At 40.4% G+C, this 18,995-nt stretch overlaps 2 protein-coding genes and 1 long non-coding RNA gene across 5 annotated transcripts in view; all 3 read left to right on the top strand.

Annotated features, from left to right (window-relative positions):
* Positions 1 to 18,995, top strand: part of LOC105027977 (zinc finger protein 239) — a 52,098-nt gene that overhangs the window by 6,215 nt on the left and 26,888 nt on the right. For 2 of the 3 annotated variants that reach the window (XM_034288573.1, XM_034288574.1), the window contains exon 1: positions 18,151 to 18,274. The exons of the other annotated variant lie outside the window; for it this stretch is intronic. In XM_034288573.1, the coding sequence (XP_034144464.1) occupies positions 18,175 to 18,274 (100 nt within the window). In that variant the 5' untranslated portion in view covers positions 18,151 to 18,174. Of the gene's footprint in view, positions 1 to 18,150; positions 18,275 to 18,995 lie in introns of those variants that run through there. 3 annotated transcript variants of the gene reach the window in all.
* LOC117593440 (zinc finger protein OZF-like) lies at positions 7,279 to 12,487 on the top strand. The gene is made up of 3 exons (XM_034288608.1): positions 7,279 to 7,939; positions 8,378 to 8,585; positions 10,750 to 12,487. The coding sequence occupies exons 2-3, from the start codon at positions 8,378 to 8,380 to the stop codon at positions 11,742 to 11,744; spliced, it is 1,203 nt and encodes a 400-aa protein (XP_034144499.1). The 5' UTR covers positions 7,279 to 7,939; the 3' UTR covers positions 11,745 to 12,487.
* LOC117593441 lies at positions 15,668 to 18,148 on the top strand. Its single transcript, XR_004574844.1, has 3 exons — positions 15,668 to 15,754; positions 16,312 to 16,480; positions 18,067 to 18,148. It is a non-coding gene; the product is annotated as an uncharacterized LOC117593441 (long non-coding RNA).

Below are 18,995 nucleotides of genomic sequence, written 5' to 3'. Positions count from 1 at the left end.
GTATAAAAGGGTGATCTAATAAAATAATTCAAAATATACTTTGACATTCATGGTTTGACAGAGTGGTCTATAAAAGTCCAGAGTGGATAAACATTTTGAAAAACAAAAATTGGAAAGTCAGGGGGGAGTTGAACCGGGCTCATAATGTATTCGGGCTCACAATGTATTAGACCACATGTTCTGCTGGGTCTAGCCATTACATTTCGTTGTCCTGAAAATAGATGATGATTATTTGGGATCAAATTAGTTTTTCCAACGGGATGAATAGGGATAGACTTTGTCCAACAGGGAAGAGATTCCCGCAGAACTTTGCAGCAGCCCCGTTGATTGGTTATAGGCACGGGTAATAGTGACGTTGTGGTAATGGTGACTCAGCTGCTTCTAGGGCTGTCACAAATACAGTTTTTTGGGCTCTGAAGCTTCGGTAGGGATCAGCAGCAAATACTCTGAGCTTCATCTGACAAACTGCCTTTGTCTTCACTCCCACACAGTTGAGCTCTTGGGCATTTTGTCCAGAAATACACTGCGCGTGTGAAAGTTCCTATGCACGTATGACACAGTTGGGACGCTTCAACTGTTGTCGGTTGTTCCCGCTACACTAGGCGTGTTACCGTTCAATAACAAGTGTACAATTCTTGTGTACAATGAAATGAAACCATGCTTCCATGGCAACAACTACTTGCATGCCAATATTAGACTGCCAAGGTGAACTGAAGCGTGACGTTCACTGCTGTGAGTGAAGGGGATATTAGGCGCGCTCTCAAAATGTATTTTGCAGTTCGTCTTTATTGATAGTGTTAGATTCTGTTAATTTTTGATGATTCTCATGCCTGTATCCTATCAATGGCCTACCTTTTGTTTAAAACAAAAATCTAAACGGTGATATTGAAAACCAAATATGTACCTAACAAACTAATATCCGAATATCCGAAAACTAGTGTCTAGTCCTGATGGCTTTCCAAGCCTGAATGCTGAGTCACCTGTGGCAGAAATTGCTTGTCTACACTACATTTCCATTTGAATTTAATGGGAGCTTTGGCAGGTGTATTCTGACTGTGGAGAGTTTCTCTGAATTAGAAACCTAAAACATCACCATACATACTGGAGAGAAACCTCACCACTGTTCTGATTGTGGGACGAGTTCCTATATATTACAACACCTTCAAAATCACCAGTGCATGCACACAGGAAAGAAGTCTTGCTCTTGTTCTGAATGTGGAAATAGTTTTTCTAGATTAGATAGCCTAAAACATCACCAGCGCATACACACTGGCGAGAATGTTCTGACTAGGAGTAATTTTTCTCTCTATTACTTCCCCTTAAACTTCACCAGCACATACATACAGGTGAAAAACATTAAGTCTGTTCTGACTCTGGGACGAGTTTCATTTCATTGTGTTATCTTATTAGTCATCAAAGATTGCACACAAGAGATAAGACATACTCTTGGTCAGTGGAATGAGTTTCTCTCAATTATATCCTCTTAGAATTCACCATCGCATACTGTACATTCAGGAAGGAAGCCAGTCTCATGTTCTGACTGGAACAAGAATGAAGTTCTAGTTCCCCTCAAAATACATCAGCAGATACATAGTGGTGAATAACCATTCAGAATGTAGGAAGTTGTTTTTGATCAATTCTGAACTTACTATTCATCACTTAGTACTAACATAAGAGAATAATTTTTGTTATTCTGCCTGTGGGAAGAGTTTCTATCAAATAACCTAAAACATGCTGGAAAGACATTGATTGCTTTCGAGACAGTAAGATACTGTACAGGAGGAGAGACTATGAATTACAAATCACACAGTTGAAGAACATCACTAAGACATACACACAGAATGACACATTTCACTTTCATGTGCCCAGATACACACATACTTCATCAGTGGGGAATCAAACAGGGGCATTTGAGACTATTTGGGCTTCTTATGATCAGAGGGTAGTCATTTGAATTGAGGCTTGCGAGGCTTGAGTTCAGTACAAAAAAAACGACAGGTGAACTGAAGGTCCTCCACTCCACTAGTCTTATGCTGACATATTGAAAAAGGAAATGTGTAATCATAGGATATTTGACAGACAGTCATGAAAGGTCCTTTACAGAGATGGGGATTATGGTTCAAGTGACATTTTGGAGAATAAGTGCTGACACAAATCTAACTAAATAGGGTTTGGCTATAAGATGATTGGAATGTGTTTGGAGAGGATCATCATTTAAGTGGAAGAGAGCTGTGATTGGTCTGTATGGATTTTATATTATAGTCTTGTTTTCTTATATATTTCACATTGGATTTGTATTATTCTGTTACTTTTCATGATCTTTTGTGAAATGAATCTTTGGTGCACATTAAATCTTTACAACGAATGACTAGAATGCTTTTATTTATTTTTCAGTGAACATTTTTGTGTGAGAACCAATTCACTGGTTGTTGCCTCCCACTCAAACCGTTAGCTCAATCTAGCCCACCTCTCGAGTATAGGCAATAAACACAGCATCTCATTTGGAATGGGTATCGTCACTCATCTCCCAATTAATTCTATTCACAAGGTCCCAATTCCATTTAAGTTCAATTTGATTTTGGATATTAATTAGTTTGAATATAGTGATAATATACTGATAATTTCAATACCAAAATTGCTTAACGGAGAGATTCTATAAGAATGAAGGCTATGCTCTACAGTACACAGAACCATCTAGCTTGCATAACATGGTAGATTACTAAACATGGTAGAATTATGGACATGGATGACCAGGCCCAAAATATTTAATTCAATTGCTTTTTACTGAACAAATATATAAATAGCCAAAATAAATAGCTTTTAAGAGTTATTTGAAAAATGCTAGCTGGAAAGGCAAGAAGAATGTGGTATATGAACCTGGGATTCTAATTCCCCTTCGCATAGAGCTTGTTTAACCACTGCACCATGAAGTCTTGTAGAATACTATCCATCTTTATAAACATTAAACATGTGATATTTATTTCTGACCAGCAGGGGTCACCCATGTTGGTCAGGAGTTCAAAAGCCTAGAGACATTGAACAGTTTTTTGGCCCAATTTGACAGAAACCTTCAATGCTTCAGGAAGCCTTGCTCTGTAGGTGGGAGCTGGAAGACAAGTTAAAATGGCAGTTTGATGAACCAATTCAAGGGAATCTGATAATAGGAGAGCAGACCATACAACACAAAAGACAACACAAGTACACCAGTTCAGACAAGACATGAGACAGAATCAGGAGTCGGCCTTGAACCCATCAGTTCTAACAGGACATGAGACAGAATCAGTAGTCAGCCTTGAACCCACTAGTTCAGACAGGACATGAGACAGAATCAGTAGTCAGCCTTGAACCCGCTAGTTCAGACAGGACATGAGACAGAATCAGTAGTCAGCCTTGAACCCACTAGTTCAGACAGGACATGTAGATTGGAAGTTAATGTTAAAGATAAAGATGCAACACTTTCTTTTGAGAGAGAGTAAGGATGTGTATGGAGATCAGTTTTTAAGTCATTATTTATAATATTATGTTTTATATGACAGAGCAGAGTCTGCCGTTAAGACAATTAAGAAGTGCCAGGACCCAGCCAACAGGCCAAAAGCATCTCTACTATGGACAGTGCATGTGTGTGTAAAATCTAAAAAGACTAGTAAGTAAAATCCAATATCAGTACTATTCATAAAGTTGCACACACTTTTTCAGTTCTGCACACAAATGTTCTATATAATTGAGGTCAGGGCTTTGTGATGGCCACTCCAATATCTTGAATTTATTGTCCTTAAGCTTTTTTGTAAGTATGCGTACACGGCCATCCATTTGATGTAAAATAAAACAACTCATTGTCCAGGCAACCTCCGTCCACTGCTCCAAGGTCCAGCTCCAATGCTTACGTGCCCATTGTAGGCACTTTCGATGGTGGACAGGGGTCATCATGGGCACCCTGACGGCCTCCGGCTACGCAGCCCCACACGCAGCAGGGTGTGATGCACTGAGTGTTGTGACATATTCCTCCCACCAAGTTCTAATGCCACCTTCCTTTGTCTTCAACAATGAAACAAAGAAACCAGCCCTCCCACATTTACATTTATTCAATTAGTTTCACCCAAAACTAAACTCTTGGTCTTGTCAACTAGCTCTTGATATCCAGGAGAACATTTAATGGTAACAGAATATCAATGACAGTACACTCAAGGTTACACCCTTGATCATTTCAGTCAATGTAGCCTAGGTTTACACGCATTCACTTCTTACAGTTGATTAGAAAAATTCATTAAGAGGATAGGAAATAAGTTCGATCAGGTTACAGAAATTGGTCTCTCTTAATGCAATCAATAATGAAGACAAGATATACTATGTTAAATGACATATCCCTTAATTATACTTTTGTAAGATTGAGGGATTATGGGACACCCCAAATCATCATCTCAAAATGTCGATTCCAAATAACAACATTTCGTCCAATGAGAACAGACAAGTTGATTCATTGGTGGTAGAACAACAGTATTTTTTATGCTGTCTTTGTTCAGATATATAGAAATAATCTGCAGTGTGAACGCTTGAAGTACAACAAAATCCCTAAACCATTCCATTGTTCATGAAATGTCAATCGTAATACAGTTGTCATAAAACTACTACAAACAGATCCAGATAATAAAACAAAGCAATAACGTTACTAGGACAACAAATCTTTCTGCAGCTGTTGAGTTGTGTACGCATTGCACGGAGGAACGGGTGGTACGCAGTTTATTATAGAAAGTGTTTCTCAAATGCCATGTTCCAATTCAAATATTCAAGTTTTCTGTTATAAGGCAATATAAAACGGCATGTACATTCTTTGCTTTAATATTGTTCTTAACAAAAACAATGTAAACATATATACTGTTTCTATTAATTGCTCTTTGCATTTATTAGAAAACAAGAAAAACGGCCTTTGGTTACAGTTAACTATCTTTAGAACGAATTATACACGATGCAATATATTGACATTGTCGCTTTTATTTTGAAGATTTCTTCATTACACTACGATAGTGACGTCATGGTTAGTGCTGCTGGCAGAATACTAGTTTGTCAGTAGGAGGTGTGGTTAGTTGAGGCCTTGTGCTGGGAATGAGTAAAGCTCGCTAGCACTGGGAGGTATGCGTTTTTATTAATATTGGTATGGATGTTTTAACAATGTTTATTTGTATTCATAAAGCTGAGGTTTTAGAATATGTGTTATGTTTATAATGTGTGTTTTGTGTTATTGCGGCTCTCACTGTATGTTTGTTATCCATCGCACTTTGCGTTGTGTTTTGTCTAGTCCACCCGGACAATTGTGCGGTATATTCAAGCAAAATATTTGCGGTGGCTTGGCGGGTTTACTAGTTAATTTTATTATGTCAAATGTTGATTAGTCGTAGTTGTTTACTTCTTTCTCCGTCACCACATCCCCACGAATCTCCTGCGGCAGTCTGGTGAGGGTAGAGAACAGAGGCGAGACTTGCATATTCATTAGTGCATTACCGTCTTTGTGATTCTAAATATTGTATCATCACGTGTATTATCTTGTAAAGTGTTCTCACCAATGTGTGCATAGTATAGGCTATCCAAGGTATATATCGCCCTGGTATAACCATGGTGTATATTGACATTCTCGTGGGTGCGGTCAGGCCTACTGATGGGTGCTGGCGAAATGGGTGTCAAAACGCACGGGAACCTTTGCCACGTTATAGTGCGGAAACGTAACCACAGCGCTTCTACCAAAGTGGCCAAGTCCTGTGATCCACGCAAACCAATTGTCGTTACGTCATGCTGTTTCGATCTCCAGATAAATCACCTATGCCAGTCCCTGAAATAAAAGCGAATGAAAATGTCCGGATTTCGAGGTTTATTTGACGTAGGAGAGAGACAGACATTATCAGAACGATTCGGTTTATTTGGAGAAATGGAGGAAACACGAACAAGACCAAGATCCACTGTGTGGGAATATTTTCTAGTTGTTGAATGTAAACGTGTGAAATGCACGAATTGTAAGAAACACTTGGGCTACAACTTGCATGCAACTTCCATACACAAATTAACGTATAAGCATATAAATGTCCCCTCATATATGAAAGTCCACAAATAGAACATCATTATTTTATACGGCCTATGCCATCAACACACATACTTTAAACACAAATGACAATTATTAAAATATAACCATATGAATGTGTACTTATAAACTGTAATAGGCAAGCATGTAGGGACATTATCGTTATGATCCTTGACATTGTCATATTGTTGAAACGTCAGTTTTCGTTCACGGATATTTCAATATATATGAATATACAGTATCACCCCTCGCATCAATACGCTCCAATGCGGTGTGCATTTCCACATTTTGGAACGTTTGCGCGCTTATCTTCCCAGGAGCACACAGCTGTGCTTAAGATGTTATTGCACCTTTATGAAAATTGTAATCAAAACATTCCTGATAGGTACCATGAGTAGATAACGCGTCTAGCTCCACTAAACTGCTGACTTACCAATTACTATTCAGTTTTTAGGCCTAAACACAATGCCTGCGAATGCCACCCGCTACTTGACTTTGGTCTTTTTTTCTGAGTCCTCCAGTTGCACGTATTACACATATATGACCAGCAGACGTTGCCAGCGTGCGGTGTTTCGAAACAGTGAATCGTTTGTCGATGCAATTGTTTCAACTGATTAGATTTAGTTTAGATTCAACTTTGTCACTGAACAGTACAATTACAGTACAACGAAATGCAGTTAGCATCCAACCAGAATTGCATATAGAGGAGGGCACAAGTATTTACAAGTATTAAGTATATTATGTATATTACAAGTGGAATGTGTAGATGTGCAATGAAGGCAAATGCAGTACAAATGGTAATACTAAATGTGCAATTAAGGCAAATAGAGGAGGGCCGAACATTTACAAATATTGAGTATGTTACAAGTGGGGTAATAGTTTGCAGATACAAATGGCAAATTCTAAATGGCATTCTAGATGTGCAAACTAGGCAAGTGGGGGGGGGGGGGGGGATAGTGATGGGTCACAGAGTTCAGCAGGGTTACAGTGGATGGGAAGAAACTGTTTCTGAGCCTGCCGGTGCAGGATCAAAGACACCTGTACCGCCTGCCTGATGGTGGGAGGGCAAACAGTTGGTGGCATGGGTGTGAAGGGTCCCTGGGTGTGAAGGGTCCCTGGGTGTGAAGGGTCCCTGATGATCCTGCGCAGACACTGCTTGTGCTGGAGGTCTACAATGGCTGGATGCTGGGCACCAGTGATGTGCTGGGGGGTTTTCATCACCCGTTGCAGGGCCTTCCGGTCGGCCACGGAGCATCCACCAAACCACACTGTGGCGCAGTTACTCAGAACGCTCTCGATGGTGCAGCGGTAGAAGTTCACAAGGATCTTGGAGGATAGGCGGGCCTTCAGCCTCCTCAAGAAGCACAGGCACTGCTGCACCTTTTTGACCAGGGCTGAGGTGTTTAGGGTCCTCGGAGATGTGGACAGCCAAATTGGCTCGAAGGACCGGAAAGCTTGGTTTCTCCTATCACTAGTCAGTCTTACATTCATTTTGATGTTTATTGTATTTTTATTTGAAATAAACATTGGCACTTGTGAAACTTGTGTTGATGTCATTTGACAGACTTGTTTTCCTTGCCTCAAGGACCTCCACTTGAGTAAAAAATGGTGGGTTTGTACCGTTTACACACAGATGAAAACCAGCCCTGAGACGTTCTTTTTACGATTCTCAGAAAGATCAGAGTCAGGAAAAATAGTTGAACTTTCCATCACTAGTTTGATGATGTTGACTGAAGCGTGGAATGTGAGACGGTACATAGTGAAGTAATCAACTCACGTTGGTAAAGGAAGTAATTGCATGTACTTTGTAATAATTACTAATTATTGTGTCTGTCTTCACAGCATTAAACCGATAGAAGTTAATTAAGCAAGGTAATGAAAAAAGAAAGCATTTAACTGTTTTGTAGACTTCAACTCCATTCAGATTACAAGCTAATTAGCTATCCTTGCATGCTACCTGTTGGTGTTGTCTGTCCTTCTGATTAGCTATTATGATTAGTTCTGTAATTACAAATCCATTGATTGGTCAGATTTCCCATAATACCTGGCAACACGGACGCTCTAGCATGAATTTTGTGCTGTGCCTAAGGGAAAACCATAAAAGCGGTTTAAACAGTAAAGACAATTGTCAATTTGTCATTTCCCTACAGTTAAAAAAGTTTTTTTTTTGTTGTAGCATTTGTATGTTATACTGTGGTCAAGTTATATAAATTACACCTTAAGTATGTGACCCAGATCTGGGTGTATTTTATTCTCATCCAACATGTTCATCGGTCATGTATGGGTCTGGTTTGGTCTTTATTTTATCAGATGGAGGAGAAACCCAACCTGCTGCTCTCCTTCCACACTGAGATCAAACAAGAGTCACTGGATTCTGATTGTGACAGTAAAGCTCAGTGTTCATTGGTGGATTTAGCGATGACATCAGTAAAGCAGGAAGACTGCAGTCAAACACTGGGACTGAATAATATTAAATGTGAAGAGGAGGAGAAGATGATTGGGGATTTAACTAATCAAGGTAAGAACAGTATGTTATCATTGGTATGTCAGTGTGGCCTGTATCAGGGTGACTAACAACTGTTGCCGTGGGAGGTGGGGGGCTGGGGGTGTGGCCTGTTTCAGGGTGACTAACAACTGTAGCCGTATTTACATCCCCTAATCATTGCCCAAACAGTGCAGATGGATATTTTCAGGCATGCAGGTATCTTTTTGTAGCCATTGCATATTTTTTTGCCGGACCGCGTAAGTGGAGCCGGCCAAGAAGAGCAAGTGTCTCTAACTGAATGACTGAGTGACTGACTGACTATCCCTTTTTAAATACCATAGTGGTTAGAGATGTGGACTGCCAAGTAAGAAGACCTGTGTTCCAGCCTCGTCACAGTAAAAAACAAATTATGCATCAGGACTTGTTCATGATAGACAAAAACTTTGCTGGCTACAACCTACAGTAGCTACATTACAGTAAGCTTAAAATAAGACTGGTTACAGTTATATTCTGAATATTACTGGTGCATGCTTTTTGGGGTGATTTATTGTACATCACAACCACTTGCGCCATAAAGAGTGGAGGGGTTTCCACAATTCTCTCGTCTTTCCACTTCACGAAGAAGTCAGTCATCGTCACCTATACGGATCATTATTGTATCAGTGTCATTCAAGAATGAAAGAAGATCGAGCGTTGTTGTGCCATGAAATGAATTAGCTTTGGCAGTGTAAAGTTCATCTTCAGTCTCGCTAGCAATTGTTCAATTCTTATGACTATTCCATGTCGTAAGTTGGTAGATACTAGTTAGACTTTTACTGGCTAATAAGATGTTTTAACGGCCAGTGGCCAAAGCCATACAGTTCATAGATGCTATTTCTGGTGGAAGTAAACTTAACAAAAAACGTTAGTCAGTTTAACACGAATTTTCTATAGTCTGACATACGAACTGACCTAGACAATTAGTTGTTTATTTAGCTATTGCAGTTTGCTCACATTAAGGAAATCAGAAGAAACGCAATAAAACATTCAACTAGTTAGCCGGCTACACAGCTAAATACTGCAGCGAGCAACCATTTGCGCTCCACAGCTGATGCGCTTGCCAATCAAGTTATCACGACCGGGTTACTGCTGTCATCTAAAATATATTACCAACATTTAACAGCATCAAATATAGACAACAGCAAATATATATCTGCAGTGTATTTGTAACAACGACATCATTGTTGCTTTCAAAGATCAAGGACGTTTCCAACTTCGTATCACCAAACAACACAGAAACAACCTCTTCTAACATTAAAAGTCGTGGCCACTTTGCCGCTAGCTTTTTGAGTAAAGAAATTATAAAAACTAATAAAAGTAAAATGACAACCTACCCTTTTTCATCCACGGGAATACATTAACACGTTTTTATCAGGTAGATTGTGATATTTACACAAATATTATTGTTACAGAAACACAGCCGTCTGCCGTTACGGGATCTAGAGGGATATTAATATTGTAAATGACTATTGTAGCTGGAAACGGTGATTTGTCAATGGAATATCTACATATGCGTTGTGACAGTTTGGCTTCCTGTCACAGCAGATCACAGCAGAGATGAGTTCAGGGGCTTTGTTCTCTGTGTATTTTCAGTTGAGAGACAGTGTCTCTTCTCTCCTCACTCAGTTACAAGAATTGTTATGCAGTTTCCAGCACACCACTGGTTAAATCAAACAGAAATTCAAATATAATGAAGGCTCTTCTGGGGTTTCCTGTTCTGCAAGGAAATGAAAGGAAAGCCGACATCTCTTCTGGCCTCACTCTCCAAAACAGTGTCAGGATGTCAACCATCCCGGCAGTCACCGGCCACCACATCTAAATAGAGGGCACAATGTGATTAGTGGGTACAGCTTTGACCAGGTGGAAGGTGCTACAAGTTCCTGACTTCTGGGGAAGTTCGAGAGCGCAACGTTTCCCTGGGCTTAAGTCCCCCATGAACGACCCAGAGGGGCCAGTCGAGGTGCCCAAGTGTCAACTTTCATTAAAAAAAGACATTTCTAAGTGACCCCACACATTGAGCCTGGTGAAAATGTGACATTAGGATTACAGAAATTGTTTATGTGTTTATCACTGTTTTAACTCTGGGAATCGTTACATTGATGTAATCTACTAACATTGACAGAGTCTCTTTTGAATCTTTCTGATTTTAATCACACAGATGAGATTGCTGAAGTGGATAACTTTCCTACAGCTGGAGAGAAACAACAGGAAGATATAAAAGATAAGAAGTCTCACCGCTGTCCCCACTGTGGAAAATGTTTTCTATTTATGTCTATGTTAAAAAGACACATTAACATACATAGAAGAGAGAAGCCTTACCCTTGCTCTGACTGTGGGAAGAGTTTCACTCAATTAAATAACCTAAAACTTCACCAGCGCATACATACAGGAGAGAAGCCTTACTCCTGTTCTGACTGTGGGAAGGGTTTCTCTCAATTAAATAACCTAAAACTTCACCAGCACATACATACTGGAGAGAAACCTTACTCCTGTTCTGACTGTGGGAAGTATTTCTCTCAATTACATAACCTAAAACTTCACCAGCACATACATACAGGAGAGAAGCCTTACTCTTGTTCAGACTGTGGGAAGTGTTTCTCTCAATTATCTCACCTTACACGTCACCAGCGCATACATACAGGAGAGAAGCCTTACTCCTGTTCTGACTGTGGGAAGAGTTTCTCTCAATTAAATAACCTACAACTTCACCAGCACATACATACAGGAGAGAAGCCTTACTCTTGTTCAGACTGTGGGAAGTGTTTCTCTCAATTATCTCACCTTACACGTCACCAGCCCATACATACAGGAGAGAAGCCTTGCCTCTGTTCTGACTGTGGGAATTTCTTCCCAGATTTTGGTACCCTGAAAATTCATCAGCGCATACATTCTCAAGAAAAACCTTACTCCTGTTCTGATTGTGGGAAGAGTTTCTCTCGATTATATAGCCTTAAAGTTCACGAGCGCATACATACAGGAGAGAAGCCTTACTCCTGTACTGACTGTGGGAATAGTTTCTCTCAATTAGGTAGCCTTAATGCTCATCAGCGCAAACATACAGGAGAGAAGCCTTACTCCTGTACTGACTGTGGGAAACGTTTCAAACATCTAGTTTCCCTCAAAACACATCAACGGATACATACTGGAGAATAATCCTTCTTCTGAATGTAGGAAGTGCTTTTTCACAGTATCTAAACTTACTGTTCCTCAGAATACTCACAGAAGAGAATACTATCACTTTGTTCTGACAGTTGGAAACGTTTCTCTAAAAGAACTTACATAAAATGTGTTGGATAAAAGAGGACATGCTTTGGAGACAGTCCGATACTGTACAGGAGAGACTATGAACTAAAAATCACTCTCTCACTAATAAGCTCTTTAAGCAGCTCCTTAAGATCAGATGGTAGTCACTCGATTGGATAAGGTTTGTTGAGAAAAAGAGCATAGTACAGGAAGTGAGCCAAGGGTACCAGGAGCAGCATTCAGTGGCAGATCAACAATCTACACCAGGACCTGAAACAGATGATGTCAAACTACCCCCCTCCCCCTTGGTATTTGTCTATGAACCAGCAAATGACTCCAGTAAAACAGAAAACTTTCAAATGCTCTGTGAGGAAATGGGGAGGGCTTACATAGAACCCAAATAAGGACAAGGGGAGGGGATTGGAAGATGAAGTCATGATAAACCAATCATTGAACAATTATGTATAATGTGTACCTCCTTCATTAAGGTCATGAATAAAAACATAAAAGGGCCTGGAGAATTCCATAACATGTGATCAATCAATGACTCAAGAAGAGCAGTGATCTGATTATTGGCTACTGGATCCTCCTGGAACCCAACGCTGTCTGTACTGCTGATTGACTCCTTCGAATAAACGTAGCAACTTCTAAGATATCTGTCTCCTTCTCAGTCTGTGTGTGTGTGTGTCTGATTTTCAAATGCTTGATTGTAATTCCTCTGATCCACAGCCATGTTTGTCAAATGATTGTTGCCAGCGAGACTAACCGCGTACTCCATAAATCCAAACTTAGACCTTATCAGTTCCCCCTCCGGTTCCATTATAGGCATCTGAGAGAGGTAGACACGGTCGTAGGTGAGTGTGCTTGGCCTATGGGACTGGTGTTTACTCAAATGCGGATTAATAAAGGAATTCTCTGAGGTGCCATGTTATGTTTATCTCAACTAAACATTAAGTAATGTTATTGACTTACTCTAAGATAGTGAAGGTAAATATATTTTCTTTAATGTAAACTCTCAGGTAGAGTGGGAAGTGACCTTGTGCGTCAAAAGTCTGGATAATTGTTCTGATGGGGGAATAATTGTGTTTAGGTTAAGATAGGGTCAAAAAATGCAAGTTGATTGAGATTTCGTTTTCTGAGAAGGATGAAGGTAGCACTGATTCAGTAAAGAAAACTGTAATGGTGATGCAGGGGTGTAGCACTGATTCAGTAAAGAAAACTGTAATGGTGATGCAGGGGTGTAGCACTGATTCAGTAAAGAAAACTGTAATGTTGATGCAGGGGTGTAGCACTGATTCAGTAAAGAAAACTGTAATGTTGATGCAGTGGTGTAGCACTGATTCAGTAAAGAAAACTGTAATGGTGATGCAGGGGTGTAGCACTGATTCAGTAAAGAAAACTGTAATGTTGATGCAGGGGTGTAGCACTGATTCAGTAAAGAAAACTGTAATGTTGATGCAGGGGTGTAGCACTGATTCAGTAAAGAAAACTGTAATGGTGATGCAGTGGTGTAGCACTGATTCAGAAAAGAAAACTGTAATGTTGATGCAGTGGTGTAGCACTGATTCAGTAAAGAAAACTGTAATGTTGATGCAGTGGTGTAGCACTGATTCAGTAAAGAAAACTGTAATGGTGATGCAGTGGTGTAGCACTGATTCAGTAAAGAAAACTGTAATGGTGATGCAGTGGTGTAGCACTGATTCAGAAAAGAAAACTGTAATGTTGATGCAGTGGTGTAGTACTGATTCAGTAAAGAAAACTGTAATGTTGATGCAGTGGTGTAGCACTGATTCAGTAAAGAAAACTGTAATGTTGATGCAGTGGTGTAGCACTGTTTCAGAAAAGAAAACTGTAATGGTGATGCAGGGGTGTAGCACTGATTCAGAAAAGAAAACTGTAATGGTGATGCAGGGGTGTAGCACTGATTCAGTAAAGAAAACTGTAATTGTGATGCAGGGGTGTAGCACTGATTCAGAAAAGAAAACTGTAATGGTGATGCAGGGGTGTAGCACTAAATTCTGGGCCCTGTACACATGCGGTTTCTGAGGGCCCCACCCCAACAACACCTCTTTTGTAGGGTGCAAACCCCCATGTCCCTGCAAATTAACCCAGTAATTTATCAACAATTGTCTTCTCCTCAAGTGTAATGGCATCTCCCCCACCTCCACCTGCAGTGCTGATACCGGAGATGTCTGAAATGCCCCACTACATACTGGAAGCCCCTGTACCAGCACTCTATCCAACCTTTCCAGAGTGCTCACTGCTGCTGACCCATACGCTATACACCCATAGTCCACCACCGATCTAATTAATGACACATACATAGTTCTCATCACAGCTCTACCAGCCCCCCAACTTTTCCCCGTCAGGCAGCGCATCACATTCAAAACCTTCTTACACCTCACCACCACCCTCTCAATGTGCCCCCCCCCCCACGTCATTCTGGCATCAAAGACGACACCCAGAAACCTGAAAACCTCAACCTTCTCCACGGTCTTCCCATACAATTTAACTTTAACCTTATCACCCATCTTCCTCCTTGAGAAAATGACCACCTTTGTCTTTTCCACTGAAAACCTAAAACCCCACTGTCTTGCCCATCTTTCCACCCCATCTACCTCCAAATGATGCGTGGTGGACACTCCCATATATCACTGGATTCGTCTTGATCATGTTTACAAGCATTGTGATTGGTAGAAATCTTTTTTTTTAAATGTGATGAGGGTATGGGGGTTAAAAACGCTTTGTGTTGCCTGAGGGCAACAGTGTGCAGTAGAGGGCAAATGCTGGCATAGCTTGCTCTTAAACATAGACTGTATATAAAATGGACGACGCCCTTTCGCTCTTTTCCATTGGTGAAAAATGAAGCCGCCAGTGTCCTGATACGGCGCTGACATCTTGGACTTGCGTCTGCGCAGATAGCGATCTTGGGACCAGTTCTGCGCAGTAGTTCTGCGCAGTAGCGAGCAGGAAGTAAAGCTGTAAAGCCGCGAAATCAACGGCCCCTCCCCTGTGCCCCGCCCTCACTCTCCCTTGCAGAATGCGCATACCGTAATCAATCGCAAGTCCAAGTACAGTACAACCTTTGCTTGTTAAACCTAGACGATATGTTATAGCCTAACTTACATCATGTTTAACCTTAATTTAGAATAGGCCTAATACAAAAATAATTGGTAACTTCTAGCTAACGATCACCTGCTAGCTATTAACGAGGCTTGTTGTCTTTTAGCTAACGTTAGCTAGCCCATTACATTTATTTACTAATTAAATAGCTTATAAATTTAACTTACCGAAAAAAATTCAAAGATCGATTGGAAATGCCAGATCGGTTAGCACAATGTACTGCAGAACAACCCATTATGTCCGTGTGAAATTATATCAATTATAGAAATTTAGAGATTAAATGTAAAGCTCCAATCTCCTCATTCCTCCGAAGGAGGATGGCGCTTCAGTGGCTCCTTGGCTCTGATAGCTGTCAATCAAAGCTGTGAATCACGACGTCACACCACCGTTTTTAGAGCATTAAATAACTAACTAAAAAACAACTTATTTTAAAAACAAACTCTTGAATTTACATTAGCGTGATACAAACTACAGTAAATGACAGAAACCAGCTTCGGAAAAAAGATAATTGAAGGGTAATTTAATTGTTTAGTTGGTCTCGCGTCCCATTGAATAACATGGGGAGGGCGGGGTTTATGACCTATACTGGGACCACTCACCAGGGGGCTTGCTCTTAAAGGACTTCATAGGTTGCTGATATCCACATCCGCATAAATTATGTGTGTGTCATATGTAAATAAGGACTGGTGCAGCGCTTTCTCGCGTCCACTGCTTTATCCGATTTATCAATCTGCAATGACATCTACGCTCATTTCGACCAGGTGCGACAGTTTCGTGAATCAGACTTGAGGATTCTCGTAAGTCTCTCCCAACGTTCGAATCTGAGAAGGTTTTATGAATGAGGGCCAGTGTTACTACCTAGTTATTTTGACATAAAATTACTTTGATCTAATATTATAATCTAATCATTTTCATACCCATGACATCTGCTTTACATGCTGTTTGTTGGGATGCGTCTGAAAAACTTTACTGTTTGAGCACCCAAGAATACAATAAAAATCCCCTGGCACTGCCCAGGGTGAGGAGCCACCTAGGCTTTGTGCAATCTTTAGTTTCATTTGTTATTTTTCTGTTAGCAATACGGTAAAATAAAATGTTAATTTTTAATTTGTGTTTATATACTACAAGTTGTTTCTAATAATTGTTTTTACTACTCATTAATATTTATGAGACGTTTTTATGTGGCCTATATATTTTTATATTTATATGGGGGGCGCTGAACGGTGGGTTCACCGAGGGAGCCAAACAAGCTAGAACCGCTACAGAAATCAGTGAACGGAAGAAATGTAGCCAGTGGTGCTTTTTTGCGTGAATGGTGGTTCAACAACTTGTGTTTTTTTTTACCGGGCTGCAGCTGGTTTTCTTCAGAAAGACCGAGAACGCTCAATAGGTGGCGGTAATGCACCTTTACAGATTGTGTCAACTGACAGAAGAAGAACCCTCTTGTTCGTTCCAGTTCCAGCACGTCATTTGTCGTTTTTAATAACATTTCGTAAAACTAGAACAAAAGTATCGCTTAAATGGTAAGTGATCTTACAACAGTATTTTAATAGTCTCTTTGATCTGTTTTAAAGAAATATTATATGGTGTGAACGTTTATTGTAATTCACATTTTCTCACAAGACCAACAAATCCAGTTCATAAAACATAACTGTAACGTTACTAGGACATTGAAAACGAACAGTTGTCATCTACTTAGTTGGAAACGCATCGTACGGAGGAACGGGCTTTACGCTGGGTTTGTTTGTGTTGAGGGAAGCCGGGAATGTGAGATGGTACTGTGGTTGGTTATGTATACTGTAGTCGACTCACGTTGGTAAAGTAACTGCTTGTTATTTATAATATTTACTAATTGCAGAATGCGTTGACGGTTCGTTCAAACTATATCCTTATTAGGCAAAGAAGACGGGTTATTATTCCCACTGCCTGAATTCATTTGTCAGATTTTGTCCACAAGGTTCACCGATCAGCCATAACATTATGACCAATGACAGGTGAAGTGAATAACACTGATAATCTCGTTATCATGGCATCTGTCAGTGGGTGGGATACAGTTGATATAAAAAGTCTACACACCCCTGTTAAAATGCCAGGTTTTTGTGATGTTAAAGAATGAGACAAAGATAAATCATGTGAGAACCTTTTCCACTTTTAATGTGACCTATAATGTGATGCTTTGGGCAATGTTCTGCTGGGAAACCTTGGGTCCTGACATTCATGTGGATGTTACTTTGACACGTACCACCTACCTAAGCATTGTTGCAGACCATGTGCATCCTTTCATGGCAACAGTATTCCCTGATGGCATTGGCCTCTTTCAGCAGGATAATGCGCCCTGCCACAAAGCAAAAATTGTTCAGGAATGATTTGAACACAACAAGTTCAAGGTATTGACTTGGCCTCCAAATTCCCCAGATCTCAATCCAATTAAGCATCTGTGGGATGTGCTGGACATACAGGTCAGATCCATGGAGGCCCCACCTCACAACTTACTGGACTTAAAGGATCTGATGCTAACGTCTTGGTGCCAGATACCACAGCACACCTTCAGAGGTCTAGTGGAGTCCGTGCCTCGATGGGGCAGTCTGTTTTGACAGTAAAAGAGGGACCTACACAATATTAGGCGGGTGGTCCTAATGTTATGGCTGATTGGTGTATAATGGACTGAAATAGTCCACGTGTCTCAATCATAGGTTTGGGCTGCTCAACACTCTCCATAATGTTCCGATCTGTCAGACTAGCTACAGCGAAACATTTCTGGTCACGTGACGCCTGGTGCCTAAACACTGGTGCTGGTTAAGCGTCAATTAGATCACAGCCTCAGGTATTAACATGAAACTGGCAAAACCAATGAATTTAGTGCTGTGCCTAACAGAAAACCATAAAAGCAGTAAAGTAAATTGGGAATTTGTCACATACCTGCAGTTAATTAAGTGTTTTTGTTTAGGTCGTCTATGTACACTATCCTGCGGTCAAGTTATATTAAGTACACCTTAAGTATCTGACCCAGATCTGTTATGATAATATGATTGTTTGTTTTTGTGTTTGTATTCTCATCCAACATGTTCATCAGTCATGTGTGGGTCTGACTTGGTCTTTATTTCATCAGATGGAGGAGAAACCCAACCTGCTGCTCTCCTTCCACACTGAGGTCAAACAAGAACCACTAGATGCTGATTGTGACAGTAATGATCAGTGTTCATTGGTGGATTCAGTGATGACATCGGTGAAGCAGGAAGACTGTAGTCAAGTGCTGGGACTGAATAATATAAAATGTGAAGAGGAGGAGAAGATGATTGGGGATTTAACTAATCAACGTAAGAACAGTATGTTATCATTGGTATGTCAGTGTGACCTGTATCAGGGTGACTAACAACTGTAGCCGTGGGAGGTGGGGGGCTGGGGGTGTGGCCTGTTGTAGCCTCAGCACCCCTGAGGAGATTCTGTTCTCAGGTACTCACTGCCCCAACGCTGCGCTGTGTTGCTGGAGTAAACATGATGCATTACTGTGATATCTGTTCAGTGCTCTTCTCCCCAGTATCAGGGGGACTAAAACACTGATTCTACTTCCACGAAAGATGTTAGACTATGACATCTACATTTCTCCAGACAGGTTTATCTAAGCTTCAGTTTTATTTACATCCCCTAATCATTGCCCAAACAGTGCAGATGGATATTTTCAGGCATGCAGGTATCTTTTTATTTTCTCGTCTTTTCACTTGACGAAGAAGTCAGTTTTTGTCACCTCTATTAATCGTTATTGTATCAGTGTCATTCAAGCATGAAATAATAACAATCGTTGTTGTGCCATGAAATGAATTAACTTTGGCAGTGTAAAGTTCACCTTCAGTCTGGCTAGAAATTGTTCAGTTCTTATGACTATTCCAAGTCATAAGTTAGTAGATAGGAGTAAGCCAATAACTGGCTCATAAGATGTTTTAACGGCCAGTGGCAAAAGCCATACAGTTCATAGATGCTGTTTGTGGTGGAAGTAAACTTAATAAGAAACGTTAGTCAGTTTAACACAGTGCTTAATGG

This window comes from Esox lucius, chromosome 20, assembly GCF_011004845.1.
Source record: "Esox lucius isolate fEsoLuc1 chromosome 20, fEsoLuc1.pri, whole genome shotgun sequence".
Classification (NCBI taxonomy): Eukaryota; Metazoa; Chordata; class Actinopteri; order Esociformes; family Esocidae; genus Esox; species Esox lucius.
Note: the sequence above shows the minus strand (reverse complement) of the source record. Positions and strands in the feature narration are given on the sequence as shown.